At 45.0% G+C, this 14,625-nt stretch overlaps 1 protein-coding gene across 1 annotated transcript in view; it reads left to right on the forward strand.

The window, feature by feature from the left end:
* LOC146172555 (nose resistant to fluoxetine protein 6-like) overlaps positions 1-5,652 on the forward strand; it is a 76,815-nt gene extending 71,163 nt beyond the window's left edge. The window contains exons 14-15 of the mRNA XM_084585799.1: positions 2,868-3,010; positions 5,344-5,652. Coding sequence (XP_084441925.1) covers positions 2,868-3,010; positions 5,344-5,652 — 452 coding nt within the window. The remainder of the gene's footprint in view (positions 1-2,867; positions 3,011-5,343) is intronic.
* The last annotated feature ends 8,973 nt before the right edge of the window (positions 5,653-14,625 follow it).

Below are 14,625 nucleotides of genomic sequence, written 5' to 3' on the forward strand. Positions count from 1 at the left end.
ATGTAGTCTTGCTGATGGGCTTCTTATGGTTGCCGGGGCAGTCGCTGCATGGTATCCGATAAACAACGCCAGGGAACATGGCACGTGGTAACGGGTCCTGCACATTAACAAATTCGGCTTGTAGCTTACTTGTTGGCAAATAGGCAATCTGCACTCGGTGTTTCCTGAAGATCCGATAAAGGGTCTCGCTGATCTGAGGCATTTAGGGAAACGCACCGCGTTTCATCTTTTTTGCTTACAGCTGTCGTGTTCTTCACGTGAGGTTGACTTACTTCGTCCCTTTGCTGACAAAATGTCTGGGATAACTGTTGCGCTCATTGTCTTTATCAGCTTAACATCAATCCCAAGGCCAGTCAGGTTGGAAAAGATGTTTTTTGCACGGTTGAATAGCGATGCAACTACTAAAAGCTTTGATCAGATTTGAAATCCAGGTATTTTCTCGTATGCGTTGCTTTTGGGAAGAAGCTTAAGGCCAAACGATGAGTATCAAATGTGAGGACTAGGTCCAGAAACGGAATATTAACATTCGCATCCCCCTCTTTTTGTCTTGGTCAGTCACCCAATGTTCATATGTTAATAATACTGATCCCTGACCAGATGGTGTTTTGTCGAACATTAGGCGATGTCATTTTGAAACATATAATAACAGGATTATAACAAAAAACCGTTACTTTGCCAAAAAGCTATTTAGTGGCAACACTGAAGGAATAAAAAATTGATTAGTAATATACACCCTTACATTGTTTGCGTCGTCCTCTGGGTGAAGAGAATGCGCATGTGGGCTGCTGCTTTCTCAGAAGCCATTCATTCTCCCCCCGTGTACAAGGGATATTGTTTGCCGAGTACGTTGCAGCAAGCGCATCAGTTCTCATCACCTCACCCTCTCAAAACCTTTGCTACTGATAAAGCTAGAAGATTAAAGAACTTCTTTTACTCTCTGAATTGAATTGCAGTTCGTAAAACTGTGACCATTTCTTTATCAACAAAAAGTGATCGCTTCACGCAGATGATGTACTGAGAGGGCAGAAAGCATAGCTAGTTAATGGTTTAGTTTGTGGGGTTTAACGTCCCAAAGCGACACAGGCTATGACAGACGCCACAGAAGAGGACTCCGGAAATTTCGACCACCTGGGGTTCTTTAACGTGCATTGACATCGCACAGCACACGGGCGCCTTGCGTTATGCCTCCATCGAAAAGCAGTCGCCGAGGCCGAGATTCGATCCCGCGTACTTGGGAACAGTAGCCGAGCGCCGTAACCACTGCGCCAACCCGGCGGGGTCGTAGCTAGTTAATGTTTTTGATTAACTAAAAGACTATCGCATAGTTTTGGGACAACGAAATTGCAGAGACAAGACGAAGACTAAACATTAACTGAAATTTTCGGCGACATATGGTGCATAAACGCATTCTCGGTGGCGCAGGGGCAAGTTGAATTAAATTAAAACAAGAAAAAACTATTTAAAGTTTCAATTTTTTACATTTTTCTTTTTTTACGAGGGAATACAAGATGTGCTGACGTAGTTATAGCCTTCCCTGCTAAAGTAATAGACTTCGCATGTCTGACAGAACAGCCTAGTCTAGCCCTATCAAGCAGACACGTGGCATAAAACGCTTACAATGCTTAGCCAAAAAACCATCCCCCACTAATGAATTAGCCAGCGTATGCGGCTCTCGTAACTGCTCGTTTAGGCAGCGACCAGACTGTCCGCCATTACCCTCAAGAGAGGGGTATGAGGTATACGATTCTAATATTGCAAGGTACAAACTTGCATTAGTGGTTCATGGTGCAGACTAGCTTCTTTTGCTCATTATCGGCTTTGCGCATGTACACCAGCTTTTCAGTAACGGTGAACGAAGCATCCACATTGCGCTTCCTTTCACCTCTTATCATCCAGTGCGACTGCTGCTGCAGGCAGTACCGGTATAGCTGTTCGCCTCGGCTTTTTGCAGCATTTCTCGGCACCCTTGAAAAGGCGTCCACCTGCCTTTATTTCTTTCATCCAGACAATGTACCATTGTCGTTACTGTGTCAAAAAGGGAATCCGTCATTTTCCAACCATAGTTCTAGAGTGCACAAGCTCACCTCAATTTTATGGTGGCATGACCGCTGAAGAACACCATACAGGCAGCTTTTGACAATACCCAGCATGAAAAATTTTTAGATGCCCGAAATATATGCTAATATATTCTTTTTTTGTGCATGGCTAGTACGATCAAGAAATGAAACCGTGTCAAAGTTCGAACATTGGTCTAGAAAGAGGATACACCCGTTCAACCGATGTACTCTAGGTTGGTTGGTTTGTGCAGTTTAACGTCCCAAAGCGACTCAGACTATGAGAGACGCCGTAGTGGAGGACTCCGGGTATTTAGACCACCTGGGGTTCTTTAACGTGCACTGACATCGTACAGCACACGAGCGCTTTGCTTTCCGCCTCCACCGAAATGCGGCCACCGAGGCCGGGATTCGATCCCGCATCCTTGGGAATAGTAGTCGAGCGCCGTAACCACTGCGCCCCCCCCCCCCTCCCCGGCGGTCATGATAGACTCTAGGAAACCTGATTTCAAACCTCCCGCGCTTTCTGACACCTTCTCTCCATGGCAGCCAAACGATTCGTTCTTCTTAAGCCTTGCAACTTGGTACATAGGCAAGACGCTGTGCAGCGGCAATGAAGAATCGGTGCTGAGTCGAGCACCCCTGGTTCCCCGGTTGCTCGCCCAATTAAAAAAAAACGTGGCTCCTTCCCTAATCTTAACCAAAGACCCACGGCTCGTATCAGGTTCTGCACATGCTCATTTCGACTCCCCAAACAGAGCTTGGTGGCCTTTTATTCCAACACGTCCTGTATTCTTCCTAAATTCATTGCAGGATTTCTAAACAAGTTCCTATCGTGGAGGGCATTCGTACCGCTGGCCCGGCTTTCCTTCGGCGTCTACCTCATCCACCTTCCCTTCTACTTGCTGTCACGGCGCCTCTCCCGAGAACTCAGCTTCTACTCTCACTACACGCTGGTAAGTGCCTCTGACTTTTCTCTTAAGGGGGGATGCATCGTAGAGGTAACAAAGAATAGCTCAGGTAACATCGTTCACTCGTGTGCGCGAAGAATACAAATCTGTAGGATACTTCCTTCCTCCAATATTGGGTTTACTTTATTTCAGACGGCTAAATTGTCATTATCAATGCCATATTATTCATTTACGGCTGGTATTTCAACAGATATCTTCAGCTGAAGTGTAACCGTACTTACGTAGGTACGGTGCACTGAAGCAGTCACGTACAGCATCAATTAAACAATTTATTCACAGAACGTATAACAACTCCCCCCCTCTAATAGCATAAACTGCCAAACACCCATCATTTTACTTCTGCTTGCTTTGGTTCCGCCCAGAATCCTTTTCTTATGATTATACCCCGCTTGGTATCTGGAGTTTATTCTGCTTTATATTTTTTGCGCTTTTTTTCAGCTGTGCTTCTCTTCTCTTACCGGAATATTTGTTTGTTTTGTAGTGCTTAGTGTCCCAAAGCGATTCAGGCTGAGAGACGCCGCAGTGGAGGTCTCCGGAAATTTCGACCACCTGGAGTTCTTTAACGTGCACCGACATCGCACAGCACCGCACACGCACGCCACTCCATTTTGCCTCCATCGAGCCTTCTGTGAAGCTTTTGACAACTATTCCGCTTCAGTTGTATTCTTCTCAGCTGCCTTTGGAATGACAGTCCACTTTCAAGAAACACCTGCCAGCATCAAACTTGCTTTAGGTGGTGACTCATCATCTACCTCCCAGCGTAGTTTTCTCTGGTGCTGCAGCATTTTTATTTCTTTTTCAGGTGACGGGGACCACCCGTTCCAGGTTCATAGAAATTTATACCGAAAGGAAATATTCCTTCACTCCTTGCCCTGCTCCTCTCTACCCCTCCGTCGGTTTTTTTCTTTGAAAGCGAAGGCCGGTCCCGAAACGCTCATTTCGCTTCGTATCGCCTAGTACTCCTTTAAATCCCAAATTTGATAATTCAGAGCCCTACGTTTACTTATCGCCTCCTGTAACGGCCCCAAATGTAGTTTCGGAAACCTAAAAAGCCGTTACGGGCCGTCCCTGTACACCTCGCCACGTGAAGTACAGAGAAGCATGACAAGAGTTCCGCAGCGTAGCTATGGCTACTACGCGTAAAAGAAGACTTACATTGCCCTCACTTGCGCACATTCTTTCTTTCTACGTCAAGCATCTAGAACAACTTCACATGCGTACCCAAACACCCCTCATTCTGCCATCATTCTGATGAAGACATTACTTGCAATGTATTTTAAGGGGGGGGGGGGGGGGGCATCTTTTTGTGCGTTCAATAGGACGCACACAGCCACTCAGATCCGAGCAGTTCTTGGTGCTCTTTGGCACAAATATTTAACCAAGTGCTGTCGTGTATTTGCTGTTGCATCAAAGCATGCAGATTGAGGGTTAATATAGATGTTTTGTAAAGATTTTTTAGTGTATTCTGGCGAGGTTAATGCCCTTTTTTATTTAATAGTGCACAACCTCTGTTATTTGTTATATGCCATTTACCTTAATTTTCTCCAATAGTTTGGGTGCTTCATTGGCGCCTACATTTTACCTTGCTAAACCAAAAAGGTCACGTTGAGAATTTGAATTTTAAATTTTATGGGAATCTGCACTTTTGAAAACACTGAGTGGCTCATTCTGTGCTTTTTTTTTTGTCTATTTTACGCAGCTCCTTTGCGTTAATTGTATTGTTCGGTACATTTTTCTTGCATTAGCGCTCATGCATTAGCCTCTGTATAGCATCACGTTTAATAGGCTGAGTGTGATTTAAATAGGACTAGATGGATGTTCCACTAGCCATTCATGTGTATACCCATACGGCAGTCTGCCGGGGAGTACGTTTTTTCCCGTAAAGATTGTAAATTTAAACAAATTTTCTAGCAAAAGAAGAAAGGAACCAGACAATGCTTTAGCTTATGAAAGCGATAAACCTGGTGTAATGCACTCTTCTTTGAATTGCCTTCACTCTTGGCTCCCGTTCGACGATGATGCTCTCATTCAAAAGAGCGGCCTTTATGAGACACCTGTTGAGAGTGTGGCATTATACAGCGTTCGAAGACAGGTGAGCGCTATCACTTTATTTCCGTTCTCAGTAGCAGATATTTGCTTAAAACAAAAATTTGAGAAGGAGAATAACTTGTTGGGAAAATATAGAGCCCTGTGTTCTAATGCCTTGCTAGATTTCGATAAGCTCGCGCTTTTCAGAAGAGGCTCCGCCTCTTTGAGTCCTGTGATAATTCACATCAGCTTAGCAAGTGTGGTCCATTCGATGATCCCTTTACACACAGGTCTCTGACTGCTTCTCTGTATTGGTCTGGAGCTACATCCTCAGCTATTTTCTGTTCATCGCCTGTGAGGCACCGGTGGGCAGGCTGGACAAGCTGGCATTTGTACGCGGCCCCCAAACAGGCGTTGTGCAGCCTAGCTGTACGAAGAACAGAGTTCAGTACAAAACTGGCACAGAAGGCACTCAGGAGGGACCCGTAAGAACCAAGGCTGGCGGCACGTCGAAGAGATGTCTCAAGGAGGACTCTTGCGCTGTTGAGAATGGCGCATACTTCAACGAGAGCTGTGACATTGTGCGGTGCCGTCTTTGACGCTAGCAGTCTTATAACCTATTTCAGCACCAGAACATGTGGCGTGTTCTTTTTTTTTTTTTTTTAGTTCTCATTTTTGAATGCCAAGTTTGTAGCGCCGTTTCCAGGAAGGTTTTTCTCAAGAGAAATAGAAAACAGTGAAGTGTAAATGAATAGCGGGAGAAAAAAAAAAGCCATTTTCCTATATTTGTGGTACACAATACACCGAGGTTTTACGTGACGCTGCTTCACACTTCTGTTAACAAGATGAGTTTGCTCCAATATTCGAGATGTGTACATAATAAATTCTTTCTTTACTTGAGGTGTCGTGTATTCATGCCTGTATGAAACTCATGTTAGAGTCTTACCTAGAACTTTAATGCAGACCCATTAGGTGACTTTGTTCGTCGCTCGCTGCAATCGCTACACTCGCGGACAAGTTTTCTTGGCTATGGCGCCAAGGCTACGAGGGAGGAGCTTTCGTCATTGTGTAACTAAATCACGCAGCTCGGGTCTATATGGCCTCAGGTACGGTTTAGGTTTCAGTTCCGCCTTTGCTTGAAATAATGGCTACCGAGCCTCAAACGACGCAGAAATAGCTTTCGTTAGACTATTTAAGGTCTAAGCGAACATAAACCAGGAAAAGTAACCAGGCTGCATGTTTTGCTTCTCGCTTGCACTCTAAAGCAAACATGGATTCCCAAAAGATCACAACTTGTTAAGAAGTGAGGACAGGAGCTCGCCTTTATTTTGAATAAATTTAAAGCTTCAGAAGTGGCACAAATTCTCTACTAACCGACTGAGAAGCGGAACACGCAGTCTGGTTACTTTTGGCAAAGATTGCACCATTCGCTGGCAATGAATATCACGCCGGGGTGGCGCAGTGGTTACGGCGCTCGGCTACTGTGCCCAAGGAAGCGATATCGAATCCCGGCCTCGGCGGCTGCGTTTCGATGGAGGCGAAACGGAGTGACGTCCGTGGGCTGTGCGATGTCAGTGCACGTTAAAGAACCCCAGGTGGTCGAAACTTCTGGAGGCCTCCACTACAGCGTGTCTCATGTCCTGAGTCGCTTTCGTCCGTTAAAACCCAAGAAAACAACCAATATCACGCAGTACGTTCGTTGCTGAAACAAGTGCATTACGCAAGCGCGCAGAATCCGGCGGGTAGACGCAGCAGCAGCAGCCGACATATGCTTCGGGAGATTCCCGGCAGATCGCGCGGACATCCCACTAACATGCAGTCTTGACTGATTTTAAAATGCACTACACTAACTTTGTACTGGCCTATGTTGTAGTACAATCCTGATGTAATAACAACATAGGGGTTTCCATAATGATATATTATTCCAGAGCAACATTCGCGTAATTTATAAAGGAATTATATTCTGCTGCGCAGTTGAGCTGATGCATTTTGGCTTCGTATGTTTGGCTGCATAGGCACAAAAACTTGTCCAAAAGTTTTCTCTTTTTTTAGCGTAAAGGTACACTACGCATGTCAGAGCCGAGTTTCGCGTGTGTGCGCCGCCCGTTATGCGCATGCGCGAAATACGCGTGACGTCACGAGGGGCGCAGGTGCGTCGCCTCCTCGCCGCAGCCGGTGTGCGCTCCTCGCCGCCGCCAGCATGCTCTCCTCTCCGACGCGTGACCTTACAAAAGTGGAGTTTTATGCCTCATCAGTCAAGTGTGACTATGACTGGCAGCACCGACATTTTAACAACAGTGAAATCAAGGAATTTTTGGGCTGCTTAGCGCAGGAAGACAAGGAAAATAGAAACACTGAAAAGATGACACAGTGCTTCTAACAAAAGAGATTTTATTGCAACAATCACTCGATTAAATACAGCAGTTTTTAAAACAATAAAATGAAATGCTACAAGAATGCCTTTCATATCACATGATTGCCTCATCTGCCTAGGGGTGGAAGTGCCCTTTCCAATGCTACTGATGTCTTAGATATTTGATTTCTTTTTTTGTCAGCAATATGAAGGGGTGCTGAAGCACGAAGTACCGGAATTTTTAATATCAAGAACTTTTGTAATTTCCCTTCTAAGTTGGGACGTGGCCATTCTTAAAACTGTAGTGTTTTGAAGTGAAGGACTAGATTCGATACAGCAGCACTGCATTCCCGGATGTGATCGATCTTATCACTCCCTCTCATTCTTATGACATCTCTGGCATGCTCACTCAGCCTCTCATTTAGGCATTTCCCAGTTTTGCCTATGTATCGCTTACCGCAGGCAAGAGGTATGAAATAAATGCCGCCTTAGGTGTACTCAACAAAGCGCCGTTGGTGTCGCTTGGAGCAGGTTTATCCACGCCCTCAGTGTTTACTTTCCTACAGATTCTTAAACGTTTCTCAAGATCCGAGAAAAGGACTTTCCCGTCAACCTTGCTGCGGACGTTCTTCAGACTGTGTGAGATCGCGCTAAAATACGGGATGACAGCCATCTTCTGGCTCTCTTCTTTGCCTATTTCAACCGGCATGTTTGCTGGTCCGCTCAAACAAAGCTTCGGCCAGAATGAGAAGGGAACTACCCCACACCTCCAACCAAAATGCTACGGAACGGCAAGCAAGAGAACGGACAAAAGATTACCGATGATGATGAGAGGATTTAAAGGATGCCGGCAGACATAGCGCGAGCGCTCCTGCCCTGGCCACTGCCCGCTACTTCCTTGTACATAACAATACAATGAGTATCTTTGCTGATAGTAGCTGCTGTGCGCCCGGTGTGTAATTCATCGGCATTTCACACGCGCAGCCTACTGTTTATTATTTTTGTATGCGCATGACAACTAAGGAAAATTCGCGAAATGACGTAACAATAATCGCTTCAAAAAATACAGCCAGTCACCTGATTCAGAGTGAGATCATTGCCCAAATATCTGCCAATCTCAAAGGCATTGAGAAGCTTTTGATGTACGTTTGCTGCGGGTTCTGAATACAGGAAATAGCATAAATATGTCCCAACAAGTGCACCAATTTTTTTTATTCTTGATGCCATTTGTTTTGTCGTCAACGCTTTCAACCCCGCGAACGAATTCACCAGGACCTGGTCAAAGTTCTCTCCTTATTTACGCCATAAAAAATTTTAAAAATTCAACAAATAAACGCACGAGGAAGAAGACTGCACATCCTCCAGTTAACGATGTCAAACAGGGCCCGCAGTCTTATGATAGCCAAACCGTGTAGCTGAAACTCATTGAAGGAGTAAAGTTCAGCTGTGCTACAGAATTAATAAAAATGCCGACATTAACATTCCGCAACTAATGCCTATCCAAATGCAGTTAGAGATTACGGTTGACAGCGCATCAAGAACGACGCCTCCTTTTTACAGTGCTGAGAGATCTCTTGGTCTCTCGGATCGACAACTGCACTAATCTAAAGTAAGTAGGGAACAAGGCTCCTTTTTTTTGGAGATCCAGTCCAGGCCTTTAATTTTCCAGTCCGTGCAGTCCGTGCTCTTCAATTTTCCTCCGCTGCACTCAGCCGTGACCGGCTGCCGTTGAGACTTACTGAATCATTCTTCGAGCACCTACGCCTTCCTCCACTGCTCAAACATTGGTGACCTCTAAAGCTCCTTCATTGGCCGATTTGCCAGCACATGCGCTACTAGGCAATTTCTCAGTGCTCGTGCTCAGCTCCTCATCTTTCCCGCGCCTCAGTGCTAAAGCATCCCTCGTCATGCGGCCCATGTTTCTGCTCTGTGGGAACGGCTACTGATTTTGAGCGTTCCAGCCTAGTCGTTACCTGAACAGTTTGTCTTGTCTATACAATAGAGGCAAACCAAACGCTTAACCACGAGCGACAACCACAAGCGTAGCCATGCAGCCGTTGTTTTCGCCATTCAACTAGGATTAACCAGAGCTAAACCATAGTCAACGTTTTTGCGTCCCCATCCAACTGGTCGACCCGAAGGTGCTGCTGCACTTTCTCAGTGCAATTTGTACAGTGAGAAATCTGCAACGCACCGTCTGTACTGTAATAAAATTCATTATCGCATCAATTCATTTTACTCTTTAAGGTTTCGAAATTTCACCATGCTCAAAAAAAAAAAAAAAGCAAGCAGAGAACCCGAGCCAAAAATATGCATCCCTAACTAAGTAAACACAAAATTCGTGTTATGTCCTGATCGAATCTTAAATGGTCGTAAAATAATTCACTGAGGTTACCTTGAATCCTCCGAAGGAAATGAATAAACAATCCCTCATCATCCCGAGCTAGTTCCTTCAAGTAAGTAATAAATATTCCCAGTGCACCAAGAAAAACAACCCCAAGCCCCCATGAAATATTTATTTTTAATTGTGTCTATATGCGCGGCGGAATTTGCTTGAAGAAAAATTATGTTCTCCCTGCACATCTTTTTTTTTTTAGACTGTTCAAGGTTTGGATGCTTGACTCGTTTTCTCTCTCACAGATTGCTTCAATAACACCAAGCATTACTACCAAAACCCACTGGCGTTGATGACGCGCTGACATAAAACTATGCATACCTAAGCTTCATATAAATACATCTTCAAATGGCATGCCCCGCATTCTTAACACTGTAGGTAACAAGGAATATAACACCTAGCAAGTGGTACTGCAGGACCGTGCACTCCCTCTGCCTATAAATGGTATTTCCTGTAAATTAAGTCAAGGATTAAAAAAGTTGTGCACGTTGCTTGGTGAAACTAGCGATATAGTTCGCGCTATCATGGAGAGCTCTCCACATTCTTATTTAAAGAAAACAAAAAGATTGTAAAAAGTACGTAGTCGTCGCTTCGCAGTGTTTCCTAGGTAAACAGAAAATAGGGAAGCATACAAACGCATGCTATCGCATCCACTCTTAAGGGGAAGCTTAGGCGGTCATTTAATTTTTTTTTATTCCGCACAGCTCATTAAGATGAATCAGGAAAATTGTTCAATATTCAGTTTAGCGCCAATCGCGTTACATTAGTTTGTAGATGCACTTCAGTCCCTAAGTGCGCATTTTATCCAGCATATAAATAAGCCTCCGAAATATGGCAAACTACCGCCTGGCTGCGTACATACGCTATCATGCTGCAGCGCTCTCAACCGCGTTTGTAGCTGAAGAAACGTCGAAGACCATGCTCATGTGAAGGAAGGTAGGAAGAAAGGAAGTGTAACTTTATTATTGAAAGACAATTATTGAGGGCACTTTGAACCACTAAAGTGCGATTAGGCGAGCGTGGTGAATCGTAGCCCTCCACTATGACACCTCTATCTCCCTCTTTTCTTTCACTCAAACCTTCCACCCTTCTTTTACGTTGTGGTACATGAGTCCGCGGAGAATTGTGACCGATACTGCGCCTTTCCTATCCTGTAAATCAATTTGGAGTGCCGCTGATGCCTGCTGTACTAACGTCTCCTAGACATCTGAGTCTCACTCTGTTTGCTCTATTGTGCGGCATTCGAGGAAGAGTCAAATGAAAAGCGCTGCACGGACGCCTGGATCGGTCGCCCGGCAGGGTACGCTTCATATCTGCATGAATCGCCTGGTGACGTCATGACCAGTCGTGACAGTACATCGCGTGCCCCTTGCCGAACACAACCAGCATTCTATTGAACGCATCAAAGCTTACCGGCGTTCTATATTTCGTTTACAGGAAATTAAAGGCGCAGTATTTGTCACTCGCGGAATTCAGCTATTCTCGCAGTAGACAAGGGGAATTAGGATGAACGTTTCGCGATCCGGGACATGGCGCAGCTGGAGATCCGAGGAATTAAGGTTCGATTCACGATGGAGACAAGGTTTATTTATTTATTTTTAACTATCTCCCTCGGAAGCGTGACACCTTCTAGGCCGACCGCCTCTGCCGACAGCTTCTGCTCAGAACGATGAGGCATTAAAGGATTTCGCCCTAAAAAGGTATACGGATTGTGTAGTTGGTTAGCATCTGCCTCAAAAACCTGAACATACAGAGCGGCATAAGCCCATTCCACGGCTAGAAATTGAATGTCCGGGTCGTCGCTTGCCTTCACTTGATTCCACGTATCGAAGCAGGGATCAGAAATGAGTTGTCTGAGAAGTAGAGGGGCCTAACCAGCCTGAAATATATGCTGTAATGATGGTATTTCCCCGCAGAAGCGACAGGCCGGTTAAATTACGGACTGAAGGAATTTGGAACAAGTTGTGTGGTTTAGGGCATCTATCAGTTGGAAGTTTCTTCCATAACACCTGTTGCTCCCTGGAGAGAGCTGTGTGGTTGTGGGCATGTTCCTCTCCCGAGTGGGCAGTGCGGGGTGCAATCGTAGTTCGAGATCAGCAACTTCCGAAGTTCTTCAGGTCCAAGGCGGCGTCCACAGCTCGGCCGACTTCTACTCGAGCGTATGTGTGGGCTGCCTAATTGTCTGGGTTCTCAGCGTGCGCTGGCAAACATATTAGGTTGATTTCTTTTGATTTTTCAGTTTGGTCAGGGTGATCATGTAAGCACGAGTCGCTTATTTCAATAGCCTGAATTATTTGAGCAATATCAAAAATTATTCGCATTTTCGTGAGTGTCTAAAATTTCAAGAAGTTTGGCGGCTTAGAAAATTCTTGATATAGTTTTGATAATGTTTCAGCAGAAATCACTTTTTCAGTCATTCAGAGGTTGCTTTAGTTAATGATAAAGATGGTTTAAACTTGTTGAGCAAAGCGGCTTTCAGAAAAATATATTCCAAACTACGCAAAAGGTGACTTTGAAAGCTAAAGCTTAACTAGCCTCGTCTAGTCAAGGTTATCAGCGCCGGGAATTTGACCTCGGGTAGGGCGCTAGGATCTGGCGCCGCACGTCACGTGTGCGACGAAGCACAAGCGGTCGCTTCTTCTGCTGCTGCTTCGCTCTTCTCCTATTACATGCACCTGCTGCTGCTTCTTCTTCACACACCTGGGAAGCTTTATATGTACCCCCCCCCCCCCCCCTAGTACATATATCACAAATAACCCACACTGGCTGACACAATGGCACACATCCTTCCAGTCCCCTTACTAACCCTGCTCTCGGCGGCCGCTTTTCAGTGAAAGCGAAAAGCTAGGCGTCCGTGTGCTGTGTAATGTCAGTGCCCGTTAAAGATTCCCATGTGGTTGAAACTTCTGGAGTCCTCCACTATGGTGTCTTTCATAGCCTGAGTCGCTTTGGGATGTTAAACCCCACAACCAAACCAAAACATCCTTCCTACCCTTTCCCTCCACCGCAAACGCTGCCCATCTGGCTCTCCTCCTGGGACCTCCTCCTTCAAAATGCTAACGCTTTTGCGTCGTCTAGACACGGTTTGGTATCCTTCAAGTTCGCAGACAGCCGTCGAGCAGTCGAGCGCGAGGAACCAGTGCTTCGGCTACGTTTCCTTGACGTTCATAGGCAGCCATGTTAAACCAGAGGAAACCATGCCTGATCATGGTTATTCATTTTTCCACTCATTAAACTAGGTAATCTATATGAGCCTACGCTGACTAAGGAGCATAGAACAACCAAGTATAAGGGAGTGTTTGCTGCATATCCAGGTTTAGCAGTCCTGAGCCGCAAACATTTTTTACTTTTCTTTATAATCAGACCTGGTATAAGATATCAATGCCCTCCAGATAAAATCAAACGATTGAGAGGGCTCAATAAACACATTTCCGTCATAGCTATTGAAATATAACATTTTATGCCACTAAATATGGCTTGAAAAGATGGTTTATTCTTCGAAATCTATAACCAGCTACACTGACAGACACTGTCAAACTGTGACTTCACTGCAGAACACGTCTTTGCCAAAAGTAACCAGGCAACAGGGTTTGTTTCACAGCCGTGTTTGGAGTCCTTGATGTAATCCAACAGGTAAAAAATTGTATTTACAGATAAGAGTGAGGGGCTTTCTTTCCATACATGTGATTAATAATTGTGCGTGTCCTATAAAGGCTTAACTACAGGGCTAAGGAGCAAACCCCGCTGCCTAGTTACTTTTGGCAAAGGCGGTATGTACCGCCGCATAATATGATGCGTATATGCACTCGTGCGTTTTACAAATCGAACATGTTACTGTATCGCTTCGCAACATGCAAATACTCTACAAGCGACATATTTTCGTTAGTTTGCCATATCTGATATTGAGGGTTCAGGGCGCTTAAAGAAGTCAGCGCCGCTTCAGAGGGCGCATTGTGCAGAAGTCAGTGATAAGATTTCCATAGTTCTATGAGAAGCGGAGGCGTAACAATTTGCCACCAGTTTCCCAGCCGAAATGATGCTATGAATTCAAGGGTTTATGTTCCTTCATAGCAGGAAATTATTAGCTACAAACCGTTTGTCTTTATTATGCTAATCTCCATATGTGTTCTCTGACAACCTCAACTTCAAATTTTCAACGCTTTAATTGTTCGTGTCATACGCAATGAGGCCACCTAAGCACATATGTCCGTTTTTTTACATGAACTTCTTGAGAGTTTGATTACTATTGGATTTCGGCATGAAGTGTTGAAGTCATGGCTGGTCTGTACGATGAAGTGTTATAAACTATACTGCGATTGACGTAGAGAATTTCGAAATCGTAGCTTTTTTGTACCATATTTATGAACTTAGCAGCCAGATTACTTTAATTCAGTCTATGTTATTTTTGTTCAAGCAAATATACCCTCTTGTGATTTACTTCCGTAAATACATTGCCTCTGCAGGCTTCCTCTTGGTTTGGGCTCATGGGTTTAGCGTCACAACGACACTCAGGCCATGAGACACGTACGCCGTAGTTACGAGCTCCGCAAATTCCGACCACGTGGGATTCTTAAGCGCGCTCTGAAATTACACAGCACGTGGGCGTTTTCTTTCTCGCCTCCATTAAAAAACAGCACCCACGATTGGGATTTCATCCTGCCGTCGAACTCCCTAACCACTGCAGTGAGGGGGCTGGAGGCTTGCTCTTGTTGCCACACATTTCAGCGTGCCGCCGACAGCTCCCAATGCACTTCGCGTATTGAAGTCGAGAAAATTTTATTCGGCTAGTAAATGATGGCTCCTAATGATAGCAGATCTTCAAGG

This window comes from Amblyomma maculatum, unplaced genomic scaffold (assembly GCF_055883805.1).
Source record: "Amblyomma maculatum isolate TAMU_Amacu unplaced genomic scaffold, ASM5588380v1 scaffold_13, whole genome shotgun sequence".
Taxonomy (NCBI): domain Eukaryota; kingdom Metazoa; phylum Arthropoda; class Arachnida; order Ixodida; family Ixodidae; genus Amblyomma; species Amblyomma maculatum.